The 25,944-nt window shown below is 35.4% G+C and overlaps 1 protein-coding gene across 16 annotated transcripts in view; it reads left to right on the top strand.

Moving 5' to 3' along the window:
* The window catches only part of MIPOL1 (mirror-image polydactyly 1), a 336,357-nt gene that overhangs the window by 32,990 nt on the left and 277,423 nt on the right, over positions 1–25,944 (top strand). For 11 of the 16 annotated variants that reach the window (XR_014261134.1, XM_082452176.1, XM_082452165.1 and 8 more), the window contains one exon: positions 24,103–24,181. The exons of the other annotated variants lie outside the window; for them this stretch is intronic. Coding sequence is in view for 9 of the 11 variants with exons in the window: in XM_082452170.1 (XP_082308296.1) it covers positions 24,103–24,181 (79 nt within the window). In the remaining 2 variants the exon portion in view is untranslated. The remainder of the gene's footprint in view (positions 1–24,102; positions 24,182–25,944) is intronic. 16 annotated transcript variants of the gene reach the window in all.

The raw sequence follows: 25,944 nt of genomic DNA, 5'->3' as shown, positions 1-25,944 counted from the left end.
CTATCTCCTGTCATTTTAAGTAACAAATGTTTTAATTGCCCGTTCCAATTTTGAGATCATTACTTTGAGAGTGGTAAGGAATGTGTTATGTCCATGTACTATTTTGTTTCTTTGCCTAATTTTGTACATAGGTAACAATCAGAGGAAACATATTCAGGTGGTTCAAATTAATAAGCAGTTTTCTGTTCCAGACCTTTAATTGAATCTTGGTGGTTTAATACTTTCATTAAAGTGTAAGCAAATTCTAGAATAAAATAAGTGTCAATTCCAGTCACTACTCGTTTATAGGTCTCTGCAGTACTGGTAGAGCTCTAGTATGGTCCACTTACTGCATTCTTAAAGCACAAGTTCCTCAACATTTTTTTATGATGCCCTTAGTGTCTTAGTGATATTTTCATGGTGCTTTTAAGCTGCCTTCTTCTTGTTCCACATTGATTTGTGCACGATACTTGCTTTTTATCCCAGCAATGCAAAGATATGAAATCATTGAAAGAATGTAGTGAGATTTAATGTTCTAACAATGAACCTCCTTGAACTAGTAGTTCATGTGGTGTTCAGAAGATGTTGCTCTTTCCTTTGAAAATTTAAAATATACATGGAACCCCACTATGTTTGCTACAGTGTTTTGGGATACCTTGGCACAGTTTGGGAATAATAGGTCTTAGACCATTTTTTTTTTTTTCTTAGACCATTTTTAACCCATTAACATTGACTTTGTGTATGGGCATATTATAATTAGAGGACTGTTTATTAATCATAGATAGCATCCATTCTACTTTGTATGTGTATATGTTAAAATATACATAACATAAAATTTAACATTTTAACCATTTTTGAGTAGACATTTCAGTGGCACTAAGTATATTCACAATGTTGTGTAACCATTGCCATTACCCATTTCCAGAACTTTCATCATCCCAAATAGAAAGAAACTCTGTACCCATTAAACAATAACTCCCCATTCTCTCCTCCTCCAACCCCTGATAACCTCTATTCTACTTTTTGTCTCTATGAATTTGCCTATTTCAGGTACTTTATATAAGTGGAATCATAAAGTGTTTGTTCTTTGGTGTTTGGCTTATTTTACATAGCATAATGCCTTCCAGGTTCATCCATATTGTAGCATGTGTCAGAATTTTCTTCTTTTTAAGGTTGAAAATTACTCCATTGTATGTATATGCCACATTTTGTTTATTCATTCATCTGTTAATAGGCACTTGGGTTGTTTCCATCTTTTGGCTATTATAAATAATGCTGCTATGAACATTCACTTACAAGTATTTGAGTCCCTGATGTCAATTCTTTGGGGTATATACCTAGCAGTGGGATTGCTGAACCATGGGTAATTCTATGTTTAACTTTTTGAGGAGCCGCCAAACTGTTTTCTGTAGCAGCTGCATCATTTTTACATTTCTACCAACAGTGCACAAGGGTTCCATTTCCCCCACATCCTTGCCAACTTTGGTATTTTCAGTTTTTTGATACCAGCCATCCTATTGGGTGCGAAGTGGTTTTGATTTGGATTTTCCTAATGGCTAGTGATGTCGAGCATCTTTTCATGTATTTGTTGGCCATTTGTTTATCTTCTTTGAAGAAATACCTGTTCGAATTCTTTGTCCTATTTTTTTTTAACTATTGAAGGCTGTAGTAGTTTGTTTTGAGACTTTTCCAAATTATTTTTGCAGACTCTTCCTCATTGTGTGTGATCACTGAAGTCTCTGTTCCTTTAGTTCATGCTACCTAATATATTTACAGAGACTTCCTTGAATGCCAACTCTTCCAGTATTTGCAGATTACCCCTGTGGTTAAGCACTCCTTCAACCCTTAACTAGGCTTGCTCTGAGCCTAGGGATCAGCCTGAGGTAAAAGCTTAAGGTCTTCTCAGGTCTTTTCTGAGCATGCAGTTGACTCTTTTAATTCTCCCATATGCTTAGCTACTTTTACGTGTGTTAATTTTCCAGATTCTCGCCCTAGCTTCTCTTCCAGGCCTTAGATGGTCTAGTGTCTGTCTCCATTTTTCTTGCCCTGGGTATCTGTGGGTCTGTAGTTTTCTTGCAGCTTTTCCAAGCACTGACTGCCTTTTTACCCACCTAATTTCCAAATTAGGTGGCAGTCCTTCAGATACCCCCCAGACAGGTTAGAAAAGACTTGCACAATAATTTCCATATCAAGTCTTCTCTATTCCCTCTGGTAGAAGGAGGAAGCTGGGAACTGGGCTGCTGTTGCTTCAGGAACAAGACCATCATTGTATTGCATTGCATCATTGCATTGGTGGGGGAACAGTGAGGGGAAACACCGCAAAACTCTCCTACCACTTTAAAGGTGGCTTTTTCTTGATTTGGTGTTTGCTTGGCTGCTATTAACTTTGACTGTTTTCCAGAGCTCCAACAAAATTGGCTTCGGCTGTTTCTGCTTCTTTTTTTTTTTTTTAATTGCTCTGCAGTAATGAGAGCTTGGCGCTTTCTAGCCTGCCATTTTGCTGACATTCCTCTTATTGACTTTTTTTTTTTTTGGCCGCGTGGTACGGCCTTCAGGATCCTAGTTCCCTGACCAGGGATTGAACCTGCGCCCTCTGTTTTGGGAGCTTGGAGTCCCAACCTCTGGACCGCTAGGGAAGTCCCCTCCTATTGACTTATAATACAGTTTTATTCAGTGCAGAGGAAATATCTTGTCATTTGTTCTCTCTTTGTATTGCTGTGTGACCCAATGCTTGCTCATTTCATGAACTTGGGAGTCTAGTTCTAGAGTCTAACTAGGGCATTTGCCTCAGCATTCCAACCCCACCCCCCAGAACCAGCATTTTAATTTTTTTAAATAAATGTTCACAGGGACTTCTATAGCTGGACACTTCTTAAGGGATTGTTTTTTTATTTCCCAATCATCCAAGGCCTTTTTGCCAGACAGTACTGGAGTGACCCAAGATTTTGTGAATATCTAGGTCTTTCCGCAAAGGTTCATTGTGGAGATTTACCTTTCCTGCCTTCCACCATGGTTTTACTGCCTGTAAGCCATATATGACTGATTTTCAAAAATATCACAACTCTTAAATAGGCAGTGGTATGCTGGTAAATGATAAAGTATAGGCTCTCTGGCAAAAAAAAAAACCAAACAAACAAAGAAAAGAAAAAAAGCTCTTATTTGTCACATTTGTTTTTTGTGGTGTGCATACTCACACTGTGGCCGATTTCAAGCTTAAAACATGGCACCACTGATCTTGAAGTTGGCAAAAGATACAAATGCCTCTTGGCAGGCTGACTTTAGCACTCCATTACAATTAGGGAACTCCCATTGCTATAACAAATGAAATGTTTTGCTTTGGCTGAGAATCATAGGGTTCACATCATACAGCAATTCACACTGGGAGGTCCTGAGAGGGTATTTCTATTAGTGGCTTCAAAGGTGGTGAATGGGCCTGTGTGTGTATGCAATGAACTCCTCCTGAACTTACCCGTGCAGAACACCTCTTGCATGTGACATTTCTGTGTTATCAGTGAGCTCTCCCGAGCAGCCTTCTCCTTATTTGAGTGATTCTTTGTCATCATCCAGCACATGATGGGTGTTTTTTACCTCAGGATTATTTGATGACCTTCAATGATAGGTGCTGTCTCTACTAATACCCAATAACAAGTTAGCTGTAGTCTAAAGGGCTATATTGAACACATGAGGAAGCTTTTTCCAAACTCTACTCATCTCCTGAAATCTACTGAGGTGTAATAATCGATTTCTGCCCAAGGCTCTTGCCTTCCTTCTTGTGTCAGCATTGAAGATATTCTAAAATAATTTGAGCACTGAGGTCATAATGTCCTAGACTAAAGGACCTAGAGGCACTGCCTGGGAGACAATGCTTTGTAAATCTTTTATTGGTTATTTTGGCTTAGGGCCCTATTCAAATTCAGATTTCTTTGTCTTGATTTTATTAATAGGCTTAGCAGCATCCTTAGGTGGAAGACGTGGCTTTGCCAAAACTCAAATAGTCCTACTAGTCTGGGCTGTCTGTCTAGGGAGAGGTCATAAGGGATACTAAATTATTTTTCAAAGATTAAGGATGTCTTTGATGTTTCTGGCACACATCATTCTCCAGAGTTTCCTAGATTGGACCAGGGCTTGAGTTTTAGTTAGGTTTTTTCAGCCAGAATTTATATCATATGAATAAGAATGCAAGAATTTTTGTTGTTTCACATCTTTTCCACCAGTTTGCCTTGTCAGAACTTTTAGTTGTAGCCACACTGGTATATGTGTAATGTGTCTTTAATTATACTTCTCTGATGACCAATGATTCTGGGGATCCTCTTACATGTTTATTAGCCTTTTTTTTTTTAACTCTTTTGTCAAATGGAAATTTATTTTCCAATTTAAAAAAAGTTGTGTTGTCTTTCTTATATAGATTTGTAGGAGCTTTTTAAAATATTTTTGAATATGAGTCTTTTATCAGTTAAACATGTTGCAAATATCTTCTTCCAGCCTCTTGCTTGCCTTTTCATTCTCATAATGGCATTTTTTTATAAACATAAAATCTTAATTTTAATAAAGTCCAATTTGTCAATCTTTTATAGTTAGTGTTTAATGTATCCCTTTTAAGAAATCTTTGTCCATCCCAAGGTCAATAGGATATTCTTCCTTAGTTTTCTTCTAGAAGCTTGATGGCTTTAGGTTCTACTTTTAGATCTATCATCTAGCTCAGATTAAGTTTTCAGTATGCTATGAAGTAGGAATGGAGAGTAATTTTTTTTTTATGGATATCCAGTTGATGCTGCATCATTTATTGAAAAGACCAACTTTTCCTCACTGCAGTGGATCATTCACCATAAATCAAGTGTGTATGCATGTGTGTGTGAGGGTCTGTTTGTGAACTCTTTATTCCATTGGTCTATTTCTATATCCTTGCACAAGTACCACACTGTCTTAATTACTTGGCTTTGTAGAAATTAAGGCATATGGACTGTGAACAAAGAAGTAAAAATGTCTTTCTTAGCAAAGGACATGATTCTATATGTAGAAAATCCTAAAGCGTCTAAAATAAAATGAGCAGAACTTATAAGTGAATTTAGTGAGGTTTTAAGATTCAAAGTTCATATAAAAAAAATCAATTGTATTTCTATGTTTAGCTGAGAACGTTGAAAAAAACAAAACAATTACATTTACAGTAGCATTATAAAACATTAAATACTTGGAATAACCTGTATAAAGTATGTGCAAGACCTTTACACTGAAAACTATGAAACATTGAGAGAAATTAAAGAAGACAAGATAAGAGGTGTACCATGTTCATAGATTGGATGGTTAAGCTTTTAATTCTTTCTTAATTCATCTATCTCCATCAAAATTCCAGCATGCTTTTTAAAAAGAAATTTACTAATACAAGCTCATGCCAGTATTTATGTGGAAATGCTCAGGGCCTAGAATGTAATATTTTAGAAGTATAATAAAGTTGTAGGACTTATACTACCTAATTTCAAGACTTACTGCAAAGCTCATGTAATGAAGACAGATTGGTATTATTGAAAGGGTAGACCTGGAACACAATAAGAGCCCAAACATGAGACCCACACATATATAGTCAACTCATCTTCAGTATGGGTGCCAAGGTAACTCAATGGAGAAAAGATAATCTTTTCACCAAATGGTGCTGGAATAACTGTATATCTGTTTGGGGGGAAAGAAATGAACATTGACCCTTGCCTCATAACCATATACAAAATTTGAAATGAAACATTGATCTAAATGTGAAGCCTAAAACTGCAAAACCTGTGGGAGAAAACATAAAAGAAAATTGCTGTGACCTTGGGATTGGTAAGTATTTCTTAGAACACAAAAAAATATTAAGCTCAAAAGAAAAAAGTAGTGGTAAGTTGCACTTCATTAAAATAAAAATATTTCCTCAAATGACACCATTGAGGAACTGAACAGGCAGACCACAGACTGGGAGAAAATATTTACAATACATATATCTGACAGAGGACTTGTTTTCAGAATATATAAAGAACTATAACCACTTACTAATAGGACAAGCAACTCAAAAAAAAAAAAAAAGGCAAAAGAGTTGAGCAGACACTTCACACGAGAATCTGAAAATCTGTGAAAATGCATATTATCATTAAGCAGGTTATGCAAATTAAAATCATGAGATACAACTGCATACACAAGAAAATGACTAAAATTAAAAAGAATGAAATAAATCATGGAGATGTAATGTACAGCATGGTCACGAGTTAGTGATACTGTGTTGCATAATTGAAAGTTGCTTAAGAGAATAGATTTTAGAAGTTGCCATCACAAGAAAAAAATTTTTTGTTAACTATGTATGGTGACGGTTGTTAACTAGACTTATTATGGTGATGATGTTGCAATATATACAAATACTGAATCATATTGTACACCTGAAACTAATGTCATATGTCAATTATATCAATATAAAAAACCAGATAAAGCAAAATATATTGTGTTTTGTCTGTTCTAGGTTGTAATATTACAATCTGTAATATTGTAATATTAGCTACAGTGATTAATAAAAGCTACAATGAATAATAAAAATATATATGTATATATATGTGTGTATATGTATCTATCTATTTTGTGGAGCATCTGGAACTCACACATGGCTGGTAGATGTGTAAAATGGTGCAACTACTTGAGGAAGCAATTTGGCAGTTTCTTATAAAGTTAATATGACCCAGCAATTCCACTCTGGATATTTATCCAAGAGAATCGAAAACATATGTCTGCAAAAAGGCTTGTATCAGCACATTCATTACTGTTTTATTCATAATAGCAAACAACTAGGAACAAACAAATATTCATTAACAGGTGAATGGATAAACAAACTGCAGTATCTTTAAACAATACAACAGAATATTACTGAGCAATAAAAAGGAACAGTCTACTGTTTTATACAACAACATACATGAATCTCATAAACTTTATTCTCAATGAAAAAATTCAGATACAGGAGAGTATTGTCAGGGCTCAGCTGAGCTGGAGAGAGCTGATGAGCCAGGTGTCAGTTGCAGATTAAAACAATAAGCCAAAATGAAATTAATAGTCAAAGCTTTAATCACTTACTGTGATAGCATAAGCAAGAGGCTAAACCAGAGAAAGCACTACCTCCCTGCTGTTCCATTTTTCCCCAGTGGATGTGTGGATGCACCCAGTTGAGGGTCAGGTGTTAGTACTTCTTTTTTGTCCAAGCCATGCAGCATGTGGGATCTTAGTTCCCGACCAGGTATCGAACCCTCACCCCCTGCGGTGGAAGCTTGGAGTCTTAACCACTAGACCACCAGGGAAGCCTGAGGGGCAGGTGAATCAGCACAAACATGGGGGTCATCTCACTACTTGGGGAACCCCTAACAAAAAGTTGCTGCATTATTATGGACCTAGGTTGGGGGAAGTGCAGGGAGGAGGGAGAGAGAAAAGGACTAGGAGTGGGAAAGTGCTGTTTACTGACTCAAAGTTTAGAAAAGTGTCCTTACCCCCCCCCACCCCCCCTTAAGGAGGTCTGCTTCTGAGGGAGGCTCTAGATAAAGAGACCTCTGAATGGCTAGGAATGCAGATACACGTAAGAGTTGGCCAGCGGGGGTGGGGGGCCTGAGTCTTTGACTGCAACTCACTTTAGAGACTGCAAATACATTGGTTGTGCAAAGTCTGATGTGGGAAGGGCAGCTTCTTGCTGTGACACCTGCCAGGTAAAGCTTTTGTAATTGCTTAAGGTTGAGTTTGAAAAATCACACACAGGAAGGAGCTGGACTACTCAAGTGTTCATTGTTTGAGCCCATTTATACAGAACTCTAGAAGTAGCATCAAATTTATATAGTAAAGGAACACATATTAATGGTTGCCTAAGATTGGGAAGTGGGTTAGATTCATTGCAAAGGGGCATGAGCAACATTTTTTAAAAATTTATTTAATTTATTTATTTTTGGCTGCATTGGGTCTTCGTTGCCGTGCACAGGCTTTCTCTAGTTGCAGTGAGCTGGGGCTACTCTTCGTTGCAGTGCGCAGGCTTCTCATTGAGGTGGCTTCTGTTGTTGCGTGCAGAGCATGGGCTCTAGTCGCGCGGGCTTCAGTAGTTATGGTTTGCGGGCTCTAGAACACAGGCTCAGTGGTTGTGGTGCACGGGCTTAGTTGCTCCGCGGCATGTGGGATCTTCCCGGACCAGGGCTCGTACCCATGTCCCCTGCATTGGCAGGCGGATTCTTAACCACTGCGTCACCAGGGAAGCCCAGTGAGCAACATTTTAATGGTGTTTTTTTTTTTATATTAAACCATTGTAGACAATTGTCAAAACTTATCAAGTGTACACTTGAAATGGATGCATTTTTACATGATGTAAATTTTATCTTGAAGTTGATTTTTAAAGTAAAGAAAATAAAGTTTTAGTTGAATCCTAAGTGTAGTGGTGAAAATACTAATGTGCTTACTGCCACTCAAAATTTTCAACTATATATTATGAACAGGACTGTAGTGTAAATATAAAAAGTGAAACTGTATGGGTTCGGTCAGGTTAGGTGGATTTTATGTATGATTTTATCCAAGCAGCTGAAAAGAAAGTGATAGTTGAAAGAGTCATGATTACTATCTAAATTACTATCTAAAATAAGTAGAATAGCTGGGTCATACGGTAGTTCTATTTGTAATTTTTTGAGGAATCTCCGTACTGTTTTCCATAGTGGCTGCACCAATTTACAGTCCCACCAGCAGTATTATGAGGGTTCCCTTTTCTCCACATCTTCTCCAACATTTTGTTATTTCTTGTCTTTTCAATAATAACCCTTCTAACAGGTGTGAGATAATATCTCGTTTTGGTTTTAATTTGCATTTCCCTCATAAATATTGATTTCTAACATCTTTTCTCTTTATTTTCCCATCTGTATGTCTTCTCTGGAAAATGTCTACTCAGATCCTCTGCCCACTTTTTAAATCAGGTTGTTTGTTTTGTTGTTGTTGTATTTATATATTTTGGATACTAACCCTTTACTGGATATATAATTTACAAATATCTTCTTCCATTCAGTAGGTTGCCTTTTCATTTTGATTATGGTTTTCTTTGCTGTGCAGAAGCTTTTTAGTTTGATGTAGTCCCATTTATTTATTTTTGCTTTTGTTTCCCTTTGCCTTGGGGGTTAGATCCACCAAAACATTGCCGCAGGCCAATGTCAGTAAGATTACTGCCTATGTTTTCTATTAAGAATTTTATGATTTCAGGTCTTACATTCAAGTCTAATTCCTTTTGAGTTAATATTTGTATATGGTGTAAGGTAGTGCTCTAGTCTCATTCTTTTACATGTGGCTGTCCAGTTTCCCCAAACTACTGATTTAGGAGACTGTCCTTTCTCCATTGTATGTTCTTTGCTCCTTTGTTGTAGATTAATTTTCCATATATGTATGGCTTTATTTCTGGGCTCTCAGTTGCTTTCCATTCATCTGTGTACTGTTTTTGCACCCAAACCATACTGTTGATTACTTTGTAGTATACAGATGATCCTTGGACAACATGGGTTTGAACTGAGTGTGTCCATTATACACAGAGTTTTTTCAATAAAAATATACTACAGTACTACAGTATCCACAGTTGGTTGAATCTGAAGATGCAGACCCTTGGATATGGAGGACCGACTGTAAGGTTATATGTTATTTTTAGCTACATGGGGGGTCAGTACTCCTAACCCCTGAGTTGTTCAAGGATTAACTGTAGTTTGAAGTCAGAGAATGTGATACCTACAGTTTTGTTCTTCTTCCTCAAGATTGTTTTGGCTATTCAGGATCTTTTGTGGTTCCATACAAATTTTAGAATTATATGTTCAAGTTCTGTTAAATATGTCATTGGAATTTTGATAGGGATTGCTTGAATCTGTAGATTGCTTTGGGAAGTATGGACATTTAAACAATATTAATTCTTCCAGTCCATCAGTACAGAATATCTTTCCATTTTTTTGTGTCTTCTTCAGTTTCTTTCATCAATATCTTATAGTTTTTAGTGTACAGGTTTTCATCTCCTTGGTTAAATTTATTTCTAGGTATTTTAGGCTTTTTGATGCAGTTGTAAATGAGATTTTTTTTTTAATTTGCCTTCTCTGATAGTTTATTATTAGTGTATAGAAATTCCACAGATTTCTGTATATTGATTTTGTATCCTGCAACTTTACTGTATTCATTTATTAGTTCTAATCATTTTGGGTTTTTTTTTTTTGGTGGAATCTTTATGAATTTCTCTATATAGTATCACGTCATCTGCAAATAGTGACAGTTTTACTTCTTTCTTTCTGATTTGGATGCGCTTTATTTCTTTTTCTTGCCTGTTTGCTGTGGGTAGGTATGTTCAATACTCTGTTGAATGAACGTGGTGAGAGTGAGCATCCTTGTCTTGTTCCTGGTCTTAGAGGAAAAGCTTTCAGTTTTTAACCATTCAGCTGTGGGTTTGTCATATATAGCCTTTATTATGTTGAGGTATGTTCCCTCTATACCCACTTTGTTGAGAATTTTTATCATAAATGGATGTTGAATTTTGTCAAATACATTTTCTGCATCCATTGAGATAATCATGATTTTTATTTTTCATTTTTTAAAATGTGATGTATCATGTAGATTGATTTGCAGATGTTGAATCATCCTTGATTCCCTGGAATAAATCCCACTTGATTGTAGTGTATGATCATTTTAATGTATTGTTGGATTCAGTTTGGTAGTATTTTGTTGAGAATTTTTGCACTGATGATCATCAAGGAAGTTAGCCTCTTATTTTTTCTTTTTGTGGTGTCCTTGTCTGGTTTTGGTATCAGGGTAATGCTGGTTTCATAAAATGTGTTTGGAAGATTTCCCTCTTCAGATGGAAGAGCTTGAAAAGGTTAAGTATTAAATCTTCTTTGAATGTTTTGTAGAATTTGCCAGTGAAGCCATCTGGTTTTGGGCTTTTGTTTTTTGGGAGATTTTTGATTATGGTTTCAATCTCCTTACTAGTAATTGGTCTATTCAGATTTTCTGTTTCTTCATGATTCAGTCTTGGAAGATTATATGTTTCTAAGAATTTATCCATTTCTTCTAAGCTGTCCAATTTATTGGTGTATAATTGTTCACAGTAGTCTCTTATGATTCTTTGTATTTCTGCATTCTTTTATGTTGGGGCTGTGACTGCTGGTATGGAGTGTTGGTGGTTGGAGCTGGCTTCAGGGCCTCATGGTGGCTGCTGCAGTGAGCTGATGGGTGCAGTTGTCACCCTTCTGGCTGTGAGTCCCAGCAGAGACAGGGGTGGGCAAGGCTCTCAACAGGGTGTGCTCTCTGGTGCTAACAAGCTAGAGGGAGAATTTCAAAATGGCACCCACCAGCCCCAGCATCTGCAAGGTAGCCTGAGATCACAAAAATGATTCTCATCAGTATCTCAGACTCCAGGGAGTGTCCCAACTGTTCCTGCCTCACCAGCAGACGTTTCAAGATTAGTGGGTGGAACCCCTTTACCTTCATTCCATGTGCTTTTCAACCAGGTGTTTTCATGTTGGTTTTTGGGTGGTATGAGTCTGTGCTCAAGCCCTTTAGAGCAGGTTTTCCTTTTCCTGCAGTTCTGTAGTTTTCCTGGGAATATTCTGCATTGGTTTTCAAAGCCAGCTGTTGGGGGCTTCTCTCTCTTGTGCAGGATCTAGGGGTTGGGGTGCCTGATGTGGAGCTTGAATCCTTCCCTCCCAGGGGAAATAACCATACCTTTGTAGTCTTCCCTGTCCGTGGATTGCTGAAGCTGGGGTGTGTTTTTTCGCTTGGGGAGACCACCTCTGCCTCTCCTACCTGCCTCAAGGTTGTCCTTTTACCCTTTGTCGTGGAGACTCTGTTCATCCAGTTTTTAGCTGCCTTTCAGGGAGAGTTATTCCGCATGTATTTGTAGCTTTGTTGTGGTCATAGGAGGAAGTGAGTTCAGGATTTTCCTATGTCACCATCTTGAATCAGATCTCCTGAAATATTTCTGTATAGCATGCTTATATGCCAGCTTCTTGATCCTCCTTACCCTAGTTTTATCGTAATTAATGGACTTACTGCTTTCAAAGGTGGGGAGGATATCAGTCACATTATAGCAGGGGTCCCCAACCCCCCAGGCCCCAGACCGGTACCAGTCCTTGGCCTGTTAGGAACTGGGCCGCACAGCAGGAGGTGAGTGGCAGGCAAGCGAGCGAGCGAAGCTTCATCTGTCACTCCCCATCGCTCGCATTACTGCCTGAACCATACACTTCCCCCAGTCCGTGGAAAAATCATCTTTCACGAAACCAGTCACTGGTGCCAAAAAGGTTGGGGACCGCTGCATTATAGGACAGAAGAAATAAAAAACAAAAAAAAGCAAAAAAGAACCCCCAAAAACAACAACTCTAGGTATTTCGAGCAAAAGGTCCTTTATATAGGGAATTAACAGCTTACAAAATTATTCCAAGTGCTGGAACAGAAGTCAGGGACTATCTCTAGACCATGGTTCAGGGTTGTGATATTGTTGCAATCTAGAGGTCAGAAAGCTGTTGTTGCTGCTGACACCACAGGTGGCTGTCTTATCTAGGAGGCTCATGCTGGACATTAGACTGCAGAGTCTCTGCCACCAGAAACAATCATAGCTGCCTGACCTTACATGCTGAAAGCAGACAGATGACCTTTGCTTTACTTTCTCCTTCCATATCTTGCTAGAGAACATCTGCTTGGTAGAACTTTTTTTTTTTATGTTCAGACCATGAGCTACAAAGAGACTGGGAAGTATAATTTTTAGCTGTTAACCTCTTCCAAATAGAAAGGAAGAGTGAAAGTTGGGAGAGCTGATCCTGGTAACTAAGACAAGGATATAGGTCTCTTCGATACCTCTGCCCCAGTACACATGTTCACTTTCTGTTATAATATAGTTATATTATAATTTTGTATAGAAAAATATATAGCATTTACATTATTATGGTCATGTAGATGCTATTCACAACTAATACATGTAGTATATTTTGATTATTTTCCCTTCCCCCTCCCCTGCATAGTTTTTTGCTATTTTATTTACTTGTTGCTTGGTTTTCTGTGTATTTATTATTGATTCAACCCCAAACTCTCTTATCATTTATTTGAATCTCTTCTCAAACACCTATTTCTTGAGCAAATTGCTCCTGGAGTTTTCTTAATGCTGTCAACTTTGAATGGTTTTTCTGTATGTCTGGTGTATAGCTATTATCCTGTGATTTTTCTCACCATGACCTTGGGTGTTATTTTCACGTCTTTCATACTTTACTCCCACGTTTTGGTGGAGCACGTTCTCTACTAGCTTCCTGAGAAAGAATGTAGATGTGGGTCCAGGTGATTTTTTTTTTTTGAGTCCTATTTTTATTTCTGTGTATATAAAGAAAAACTTTGTAGAACATTGCTAATACATATTTTTCCTATGCTCCAAGAGCTGTAATATGATCTTAGCTTGTGAGAACTAAGACCGCAGACTGTACTATATGCTCTCAGCCTTTAAGTATGGCTTTGCATTCTGCCATTTATTTTGATTTTTGGCAAACAGTTTTGACCAAATTGGTGACAAGAGATGTGCAAGTGATAATGCTGGACTATAAAAAATGAGGAAATAGTATCACACTGGCTATTAACATGCAGTTATATTGGTGACTGCTTGTGCCTTGATAGAAAGGTTGAGGCAACAGAGGATAAAGATCAACAGGTTTAGCATTTTCAAACATCTCTTGGTATTATGAAGGGTATTATATGCCTCACTGTGGTTTGTAGCTAACAAAACAATGTAGATGTGCAGTAGCTTCAGGAAATTTGAAGAAAATGAAAGATCATTGCCAGAATGTGTTGCTGGGACTGCATCTCCATGAGAATTATGTGATGTTAATACTGTATAACTGATTCAGTTACTCTTTTCCAGGGACACATTTTCTGTCCTAATTAGGGTACATATAATTATTTTGCTTTTCCTTTCTTTTTATGGTTCTCCCCTTCTCTAACCCTTATTAGGCATATGTTGAAGCATCTTATTTTATCTTCCATGTTGCTTAACTACTTTTTCATATTTTTAAACTCTATTATTCTGTGCACGATTCTGAGGAATTTCTTCCCTTCTGCCTCCAAATCATTAATTCTGTGCTCTACTGTTTTCTAGTTTTTATTTCATCTATAGAGTTTCAACCTCAGTTAACATTTCTTATTTCTAAACGATTTCTACTTGGTTCATTTTTATATCGATCTATGCTTCTGTAAAAACTGCCTGCTCTTATTTAATGGGTTGTGTTGATTTATCAATCTGGCAATTTAAAATTATACCTATTTTGAAGATTGATTTCAGGTTGCCTAGTTTTCTCTAGTTATTCAAGTATGAGTCTCCACCTCTCTCTTTTGTATGCCTGTACTACTTTTCCTTATGTTAAATTCTTTCATATATGTTATAGTTTTTTGTGGCTATGAGTTTATTTTCAAAAGAAATTATCTTATAAACGAATCTAGCTCATGACCTACTTCCCCCTCTCTTTTTTTTCCTTCCCCCCCCCCCTTTTAAATTTCTGGCTGTACTATATGATCTCAGGTTGCTAACCAGTTTTACATTAATTGATTGGCTTAAGTACAAGTTTGGATTCCTTGCCCCACCATGGCAAAGGCTTTTGGTTTTGATCTTAGGTAGTTAACTTTTCCACCGAATTTGGTGGGTGCCTTGTGTCTGGCTCACATATTGAGCAGGTGGTTGGAAAAAGGGGAAAGTCTGCATAGTTGAACCCTAACCTTTAAGCCTATTTGGTCTCAATCTTCTCGTGGACTACTTGGCTTCAAGTCCTACTCTCTGTTATGGTTTGATTTTGACATGTGGATGTTTCTTGTTCTTCCTTTTGAGCTTATCTATGTTTTAAAAAATATTTTAGTCAGTATTTCAAAGTTTGCAGTGGTAGTTCTTAGGAGGCATTTCAGCAAATGCTTAATTATTTCAACTGGAATGGGATTTGAATTTGCAGTTCCTCAAAATGAAGAGATAAAAATGAAAATGAATGTGGGACCTGACCTATGACAAACTATAATTTCACCTTACTGAAAGATTACAGACATACTTATTTCTTTCACTGATACGAAGAGTTATTTATTAAAATAATTTTTTTTTTAAAGGTTAGGCTTTTTTTTTTTTTTTTTTTTAAATGGGAATTATTTATTTATTTATGGCTGTGTTGGGTCTTCGTTTCTGTGCGAGGGCTTTCTCTAGTTGCGGCAAGTGGGGGCCACTCTTCATCGCGGTGCGCGGGCCTCTCACTATCGCGGCCTCTCTTGTTGCGGAGCACAGGCTCCAGACGCGCAGGCTCAGTAGTTGTGGCTCACGGGCCTAGTTGCTCCGCGGCATGTGGGATCTTCCCAGACCAGGGCTCGAACCCGTGTCCCCTGCATTGGCAGGCAGACTCTCAACCACTGCGCCACCAGGGAAGCCCTTAAAATAATTTTTAAACGTTGTGAAGAAGTATAAAATTTACCTAAATTTGTTGGTCCAAGCAAGTATAGACTTACCTATTAAATGGTGAAAGGTGTTGATATTTTGAGACATGGTAGTATAGTCATTGTCACTATTTCTGCTTATGATTCTTCTAAATCACCATCTTTGTTAGCTAAAAGGTAATTATTGTGCATATACAAAGAACTATGACTGTTCTACAAATGAAAAACGTATCTAGCAATGGAAATACATGTCTTTTAAGATGAAATTAGGGAATATTTCAGATTCATATAGTTATGTCTCCAACAAATGATAAATTTGGTTACTTACATTGCAAATCTAGCAGTAACTAACTAGGATGTTGCTTCAGGGTTCAGCAGATGGCCTCTAAGTGGCTTGGTGAAGAGAATGTTTGCTAAAGGTGACAGAGTATACCTATTCAGTTTCCCATATGCACTAGGTCATTGGTAACATAAGGTCTTACTTTCAGGAAATTGTTAAATTTAAGGTCAGGGAGTAATTCCAAAGCATTTTAATAAATAAAGTACATATCCCTCAGCGGATAATATTCTCTTTTCGGTTCCTACATACTAAGATGAAATTTTTAGGTTTTTCTCTAAATGACATGCAGTATAGAATCCGTGTGAGGTGTGTGTGTATATATTCGTGGAAGATGTGCAATATTTGTTGCGTGATATGTTGTGCGTATATATGTATCAGACATGAGACTGATGAGATTTTGATAACATTCTGTTATAAAATGGTATACTCATTGCTAGTTCTGTGAAAGTAAATGATAGTGTATATACTCTTTTATTTTATAATATGTATTTTAAACTATTTATTATGGAAAATTGCAAACAGAGAAGAGTAGAGAAACAGAATAATGAACCCCTGTGTACTCATAACCCAGCTTCAACAATTATCCTTCATAGTTCATGATAGTTAATCTTGTTTCATTTACACACCATATTCTGCCTGCCCTGTGAATCCTGCTCTCCTCCCTCCCCCAATCTCTACCCACAACTCCTACCCCAGGATAATATCTTTTATTAGTTTATTATTAGTTAGTGTTACTTCCACCAGAAGCCTTATAATGCTTGACTGCTCTTTTATAATAGTTTTAATATTTATGACTAGATAAGTTTCAGTTTTTGGTTTCTCTTTATTTTCTACGCAGTTTATGAAAGGTTTTCTTATACAGTTAGTAGTGTAAAATGTCAGGTTATTCATACAGCCATTTTGCGGTAATCATGAATATAGTATAAATCAACACATCATAGAGATGGAATTTCTTAAATAAAATTCTTATTTTTTAAAATGAAAGAGCATTATCTTTTGGAAAATATCTTAAAAAATTAACAGCACACATTGCTTAATTTAGTACTTTGGAACACTGTACAGTTGTATTACTATTAATTTTGTAAGTAATATTTTTAACTCAGTTGATTTGCCATCTTGAGACTTTTTAAAAAATAACTTTCCTGAAACAGATTTTTAGTGAACATATACTTCTAGATCCTAAGAAACTCTTTATGGTGTGGTGAACAAAAGAGCTAGTATAATACTTATAATTTATAGTTGACATTATCTTATAATTTTAAATGCAGAAAGAATAAAATTGTTTATTGAAGGAAATTTCTCTATCTGGTTGGCTTCTTACATTTTTCCTTTTCATATTGTATTTTATTCTGCATTTACTATGGATTACCTACTTTAGGATCATATTCTTATTACATACTTTTCACTAACAAAAACATTTATTAAGAATGACTTAAGAAGTTACATGAGCTTTAGTAGGTCGTCAGATAAATGAAGCTGATGGCTGTGACTTTCTTGATATTGAACAAGAAATTAGAGCTGCAAGCATAACATTTGTTGTACTTTCTTTAAAGATTTTGTTTCTAGTAATTGTATTTTGCAACCTAGAAGTTGCCTTTAACATTACAATTTAAAAAGTGAAATGCATAGTTTGCATACAGCACACTGTCCATTGGGAATGATTAGGTACTGTAATTTTAGCAAATTGCATAGATAAACATTATATTTATTATACAATGTATGAATTGCTATTAAGTATTCAAAATGCAAACTAACACAACATTGTAAAGCAACTATACTTCAATAAAAAAGGAAAAGAATTAATACAAAAAAAGTATTCAAAATGCAAACTAACACAACATTGTAAATCAACTATACTTCAATAAAAAGAGAAAAGAATTAATACTAAAAAAAGTATTCAAAATGCAAAAGTATAACTTGTTATTAGAGTATGTTGATGTTATTTGTTAATGTCCATGTTACTACTTATTATTTAACTATATAAACTATAGAGAATTATTAAACAGTTTTTTGATAAAGTCTGTTAGTAAGCATTATGAAATATGATGAATTAATTAAGAACTTATATGATTATCTTTATTTTAGAAAGACGTTTTTCTGACAACTGTTCTTTTATTTGATTTCAAGTGGCTGCTCATACCAGTTGTCATTACAGATCGATTTAAGTTACTCTTAATACTTTTTTACCGTTGATTTGCCAAGAACTTCAGTTGGTTGTGTGGAAATGTAAGCCTTTGTGTGAAGGAGTGTGTCCTTGCATCAGAACTTGGCAATCACATGAATCTTAAGAAAACAGGCTGTTTGTTCCGTAGAGAAACTATTCTATAAGATGACTTTGTTTTTATATTCTGTTCTGTGCTAGATTAAGTGATTTAGTTTAGTTTGGCCTAGGGCAAAACGTTTCAGGATATTTTAGAAAATCCTGTATCCCATTAACCCTCTGAAAATAACGCTAGTTTTAAAGTTTTGCTTTCTAAAATCTTATCAGTAGGCCATGCAATACCAGATTCATTCTCAAAGTGTCATTTGTAACTGGCACTGAAAGCTATTGCAGTGTTCCGTCTGGTATATGCAGTGTTCCAGGTTTTGAAAATCTGAAAGCCATATATTTTAAACACTAAATATTTATTTCCTCTTAATTTGATGCCCTTCCATGATTTTAAATGAGGGGAAGTAGTTCGTTTTTTTTGATAGTAATTCTATTATAAACTTTTAAACGTTAGAATCCCGAACACTAAGGCTATTAAAATAGTCCCTAATTGAACAAAGCAGTGTGATTGTTTTAAGAAATATATGCTTAATTCTCAGGAAACTCATTCATTTTAAACTTTTCTGTTCTAAAAAATTTCTGCCATATATTAGTTAAATTAGAACTTTTCACTCTACATAAACCAAGCAAGCAAGCAAACAGCCATAACAAAGTATAATTATAAAAGTTAATTAGGCAATAATTATTTTTTCAAAGTTTCAAGGGAGTCATAAAGATTACTTTCTTTCTATTCATTTTGAATCTCTTAGATGTAATGTGGCTTCCTTCAGAGTTTCTTGTTAAATTCCAAGGTTATTAATAAATATTTGATCATTAAGTTAAAAATAATACATGTACTTGGTAAAAAAAAATCAAATTATACAGATAGATAGATATAAAATGAAACAGAAATACTTCTTTCCCTCAGTCTCTCAGTTTCCCTACCTCAACTCTTAGGCCCTTTCTTCAGAGTAACCACTGGTAATAGTTTTCTATGTATATCCTATTCAAGCATGTATATTTACATATGTAAGTGTAATTTTACATTTTTTTCTGTCTTTAATTTATCCATGTTCTGTACCTGTATTGTTTTAGCTAAAGATTTATTTTGGGTAGGAAATTTATTTGTCTTACCTATTTATTTTATATTTAACTCCTAGAACAGTTGACTGACACATAATATATAGGTGCTTAACAAATACTTGTTGAGAGAATCTTCCACATCTGTCTATCCACCTGTGTGCCCATCAAATACATACTGAGTACTTACTGTATGCCAAACACCCTTCTAAGGACACAGATGAAAGAGAAAAGCAAGGGCTGTGTCTGAATGTAATTTCCTTATACATAGTTGGCTGATACATATCAAAAACAATGAAATAAAACCTAAACAAATGGGTTTCATGAAGGTAGTAGCACAGGTAATGTGATGAGAGTGAGAGAGGAGTTTCTACTTCAGATAGGATGGCCAGGCAATACCTTTTTGAAGAGGTGAATTTTGAGCAAGGCCTAAATGATAAGAAAAAATGGTTTAGAGATCTAGAGAAGAGAATTCTAGGCAGAGGGAATAGTTAAGTATAAAGGTTCTGAGGCAAGAATAAGCTTGGTGAGTTCAAGAACAGAAAAGTTCAGTATGACTAAAGCATGAGTATTTTCTCATACAAATAAATACTGCTTCAGTGTGTATCTTTGTACATACAAATATGTTCTACATATTTTTAAAAGACTTTTAGTAGTGGAGGGGTCAAATAGTATATGCATTTAAAATTTTGATAGCTATTGCATGGGGCTACTTTTATCCTTTCTCCCTAAACCTTTTCTTGCTTTTCCAGGCTGTGGGGAACTTGGGTTGTCTGGAGCTTGGTAGGGAGTGGGCTGTGATGTGAAAGGAATTCTTTTTGTGAGAGAATGTGCCAGGAACTGTGGCTATTTGAGAGACTTTTGTCTCATAAGATGAAAATCCAGCAGTAGAAAATATGCATATGTTGTATATGTTGGGTTATATGTTAAAATATCTGGCTCTCAGAAATACAGTGCTCTCCTTTGGCCATTTAATGAAACCATTCCAGTGCAGAAATTATCAACATTTCTCAATCTAGAAAATGCAAAATTTGGCATGGTTATAGTTTGATATAATTGGAGTTACATATAGTTGGATATGAGGCAGTATTATAAATGATGCCTAGTTTGACACTTTGGATTCACATTACACAAATTTGTGATTAACTAAGGAGGCATTATGAAAAAAAACACCATTAAACAAAGTCAGCCGATCACCTTGCCCATGTGTGGCTTTTGTGGAGGAAGGTAGAAGGGTATCTCCTATTTAAAATAAGTTTTAAAAAATCCTGGGTGTTGTTACATTGGGGAATGAAATTCCTTCTTTAAATGCCTTTCTATCAAAGAAGCATTGTTTAATTTTGAAGGATAAATGTCAGAATTACTTATAATTTTTTAGGCAGATTAGAAATTTTAGACTAGTCAAAGAACAAATTTTGTTTCATCAAGTATTTTACTGCTGAGTAAACAAGGAGAGTCAAGTCCCGTTTGAGAGCATAGAGATGTTTGTTTAATCTTTTTCAATCGCTGTTTTTCGATAGGGTGAAAGTAGGAAATTTAGGCAGATATATTCAGTTTCCAGTATATTTAGAGAGAGAAGGGGGTATGTGGTTTCCCTGGCTATTCATTTCTCCTTTTTTCACTTCTTCTGAGAACTAAAAACAACTTGGAGGAATGAGGTCAGGAATCTGTGATGGAGAAGATTTTAGTTTAACAGATGCTGATATGGTATGTTCTGTCTGTTATAGTAAAGATTTTATTTTTCTTTTTTAACATGGGTAATTTTTTCTAACACAACTTAAAAACGAAGTTTAGTTAGATTTTATTTTCCTGCTTGAACCTGGTGACATTAATAATGATAAAGCAATTAACATATTTTGTCTGTGATATAATGATTTAGCACTTTAAGAAGCCTAGTTTATCTGATGTCTACTATAAAAATCATCCCGCTGGTTTTAATGTGAATATATAATTTTTGATTGAAAAGTTCTTGATATCAAATCTTTAAGGTGAGTGTAAAGAAAGGAATCCGTATTTTAATAGTCTTAATCCTTTGTCCTATAATGAGTAGATGTGTAAAATATGTTGATGTTTACAAAAATCTTCTAGTCCTATTACAATATATAGATGTGTAAGTTGTAATTATTTGAATCATTAGAACATCTAATTTTTGCTTGACAATATGCAAATGTGCCATTAAATCTGTTTTTTAAGATTTTTCCAGTTTAATGTCTGAATCCAAATTCATAAAGAGTTGGAAAAATGAGATGTCTGAGCTATAGGATTCACAGGGATTTCATATGAAGCCTATTTAATCAGGATAACACTGTTATTAATATTCATAATGTCAGCTGGAACACAAATGACAGACTTCGGGGCCTAAAAATTTTACTTGGTGAATTTATTAAAAGTAGCTTAAAAAATTAATGGAATTTAAGTAAAGTTGGTGAATATGAAAATCTTGTGTTAGCAGAAAAAAATCTCTATTAGAACTTTCTTTAAGACCATTTTGCATTGATGTCTTTTGACAGATTTCATTGGTACTTAAAGAAGAAAGATGCATGAATGGTCATTTAAGAGGATTTAAACACATTGGCACATTAATTTTTACATGAATAATAAGTACTTTCCAAAAGCAATTAACTTACAGTGTACAAGATATGAATTGAAAAATAAGACTATGACATCAAGGGCAAAGCAAATGTGCTGTACATTTTAAACTTAGTGGCAAGACTGTTTAATATTTTGGTTTATTTTATTTTTATAGCTTGCATAGGCCGTGACTTAGAATATGGTTATTTTAATGAATTTAAAAGCATAATAGAAAGGAGTAATGTTCCTTCCCCCCACCAAAAAATATTGGTATGTTAAACATTATCCTCTACAAGTATCTTTTGTATTTATTGGAGAATTAAACATTTGTTGTGCTACTGGTAATATTTGAGAATATGTTCAATTTTGCAGAAAGTTAAAGGGATGATTCTGAATAGGTTTAGTGCTACAAATACATATGTGTTAATACAGATTTACTGATTATAGCATAACTCAAATGTATAATAAATACATTTCTGAAAGTTTGTATAAGTTTAGTTAATAAGCATCGAGTAGTGTTGAAGTAAATTTGTTTTGAATGTTAGCCTAAGAAAGTAAAAAGTGGGGAATGGCTTAAGTAAAACTGGGGTGTGTTTTATTTTGTGTACTACCTGCTCCTCTTTATGTTTTAGAATGTGCTTGTAATGATATTATACCTGTGCTCTAGTTTTTATTTTTGTTATAGGAGTTCCTTAAAAACAATTCGTTTTAGACCATTTTGTATAGTTACAATAATACCGAGTATTTTGTTTTACATTCATCAGAGATTATTTTTCTTACAAATTTTAGTACTTACAAAAGCATAGCTTAGTTATTATCTCTAACATGCCAGTTCGGGTTTACCAGTGAAAGAATATAGGTATTGGTCTTGCAGTATAAGAGGGTACTAGAAGTTTCACTTGCAGTCAGTGTTATATATGAATGATTTAGTTTCATTAGATTTATAAGAATTGCCTGGTATGTTTTGGGACTCATTCAGAACTTGAATGGAAAAAGCATTAATTACTAGGGTGTGTAGAAATTATCACAGTAAGCCATAAATTAAAATTTTTTGTATAAGGAATGAAATCAAATTGATAAATTGATTTATTGTTTTTTTTGTTTTTTTTTTAGTGTCTTTTTAAAAGTTAGGTTTTCGGTTGGGGGGACGTGTTTTGTTTTTGGCTCTGAAATATTCACTTATATGCCCAGGAGAGGGCAGCATTTTACTATATCAGTCTCATAAAAGAATTAGCCCTGCTTAGACTGTCAATGTTTCTTGTAATTACTCCCAGTATATTTGTTGCTTGCTTATGAATTAACTTGCATTTATGGAACTAAATCATTCCAATCATTTAATTACACCTGAGGAGATGAACTATAATTGCTTGCTTCCAACTAGGATCTGATATGGCTTGAGCAGTATTAATTTGGTGTTTACTTTTCTGAGTGCTAAAAGCATTAAAATGATTGTGCAATGGGATTACATTTTACTAATTGCTGGCATTCATTAGCTGGGTAAATGATGAGGAAGAGTGACTGTATATTGAAGAGGGATAAAATTATGGTTTTAAGTAGTATATTACTAAGCACATTAAGACCTGTAAGACATGTTTTAAAATACTCCAGAGGTTATTAAAGGCTGTATTTTCTACATGTCTTGCTATATGAATCTCTTATTAAAAGACCACAATTATTATTAACCTTTTTGGGCAATATGGAGGGAAGTGGCTTCATTGACTGGAACATATTTCTTTGATATTAATAACTTCCTATATTTTCAACTAATCCAAAAGTAAATGAGGAACTTAGAAAAAGATTGCCAACTCCAGATCAACATATTTAGAGAAAATTGGAAAGGAGAAGCTTACTACAGCTTTATTTGAGGACTTTTTAAAGAACGCAGAGTTCTAGCTGTGAGGTAAATCTAATTTTATTCTCCTTAAAAGCATGCAAAAAAAAAAAACCAAAACAAACTTGCATAGCTTTTATCATTTTTATTATGAAAACAAATGCAAGAGAGAAATACCAGTAATTCCACAAGTTAATGATAATCTTTTAAAAAATTAGAATAGCATTTAAAATTACTTTTATAAGTATGAAACGTTTTATATGAAAATATACATTCAAATCAAATTTGAAATTTGACAAATAGAGTAAATTTTTAATTTTTTTTTAATTGTTGAAATTGTAGTTGGAAAGACTTAAGTTAAATAAATTAAATGGTTCCCTAACCAAAGGAGCAAGAATGTCTAGAAGCTTAACCTGAACTGTATTTACTAAAATATAGGTGTGAATGAAAGAACTTTTTTCTGAGAAAAAAGATTTAATTTCATGTATTGAAATACACAGTTAATTGTCCTATTACAAATGTTTTAGAAAACCATTTATCCTGTAAATTCTCTGTTAAACAAAGGTAAGGTTTAGGTGTGTTCTGATATATTGTTTTAAGTTTATTTATCTAGAGTTGGCTTTATTTTAGCTTCAAATCTTGGCGCAGAAACCAGAGACATTACCAGAGCAAACAGGAACGGGAGTACAGATGGACGACCGGTCAAAAGGTAAGGACTTTTAAGGTATTAATACCAAACCCCAGGTGTTGTGCTAGTTTAAGGCACTGAATGAAGTGTGTTTGTTCTAACCAATCCATTAGACAGAGGCAGACAAGCGCAAGTGCACACGCATGCACACACACATGCAAGGAAGGAGGCACACACAAAGAGACCCACATTCTGCAAAAGGGACACAAAGACACATGGAGAAAGAGACATGCACACACAGAGAAAGGGACACACACAGAGCAAGAGATATTGAGAGAAAAAAGGAAAGCAGACACACAGGGAGAGAGAAACACACACAAAGTGATGGAGGAGATTGAGAGAACGAATGGTAGAGAAATGAATACAGAGAGGTATACTCAGAGAAAGAAACACAAACAGAGAAAGGAGACACAGACACAGGAGGGAGATACTAAACTCATTGAGAAAGACACAGACACATATACAGAGGCACACACACAGAGAAAGACACACATGCATAGATACACACAAAAAGAGACACACATACTGAGACTCACAGAGAAGGAGAGATACCAGAGTGAGAGAAACATGGTGAGAAGGAGACAGAGACATACAGTGAGTGAGAGAGAGAGAGAGAGGGAGGGAGAGGGAGAGGGAGTTGGGGAAGAGACACACTGAGATAGAGGGGCACAGGTGTACATGCAGACACACTCAGAAAGAGACACAAAGTTAAAGAGACATGGAAGATACACACATATACAGAGAGAGACAAACATATATGGAGAGGGAGACACATATACACAGAGAAACAGACCAAGACACATACAGGCACAGAGACACATGTAGAGACACATGCACACCAAAAGACACACTCGGAGACACCCACAAAGAAACGGAGTCAGAGGAGGACTCACCCTGGAGAGTCAGGGCCACAGAGACTTACAGAGATGTGCAGAGGGAGGCAGAAAAAGGTACTTTGAAACAGAGACAGAGACATGAAAACAGAGTCAGAGACAACGAGAGAAACAGAGAAAAGGATGCACACAGATATGCACAGGCAGAGGGAGAGAACAGTCAGACAGAAATACAGTTTGAAAGACAGGCAGACTGAGAGATGGCCTGAAAAAGGGAGAAATGGTGGATGGAGGGATGGATGCATGTATGGGTACATAGGTAGGTAAGTAGAGCACATCTATCTATGTATAGAGCAAGGTAGAGAGAGGGCCATAAAGACAGAGGTTTAAAAAATGTTAGGTTTTTAATTGAAGTCTTTTACACTAAATCTGGATACAGTTGCAAATCTGAAATCCTTGGAAAACAAATCATTCTGAATATAGTATTACATATAACTGAAGACTTCGGCCTTTATGTTCATCGTTTTTATTTCCTCTAAATTAAAAAAAAAATAGAATTATTACCAAAACATTGCACACATCTCTCTCTTTTGATTCCCCCTCCTTCAACAGGGCTCTTTCTTTACCATTTATCAACCACATTGTTACCTTTTTCAGAAGGTTAAAGGCCATTTTGGGGAACTGTTCTATCATCATTAAACTAAATCAGTTAATAGCTACACAGTCTTTTGAGGAATAGAAAGATGCTGTACTGAGTATACCTTTTTTGATTTCTGCGTTTGTTTTTGATTTCTACGCTGTTATAAATTTTCTTGTCGTTTATGCCGACCATTAGCAACATTTCTCCTCTTATTTGTGATTCTAGGCTACTTGTTATGAGTTTAGAATCCAGGTAACTGATTGCATTGTGTATAAAGGAATAGCAAGTAATACCTGAGTAACATAGTTAAA

This window comes from Balaenoptera physalus (genome assembly GCF_965194825.1).
Source record: "Balaenoptera physalus genome assembly, chromosome: 2".
Lineage (NCBI taxonomy): Eukaryota > Metazoa > Chordata > Mammalia > Artiodactyla > Balaenopteridae > Balaenoptera > Balaenoptera physalus.
This window is presented reverse-complemented; position numbering and strand designations above follow the sequence as displayed.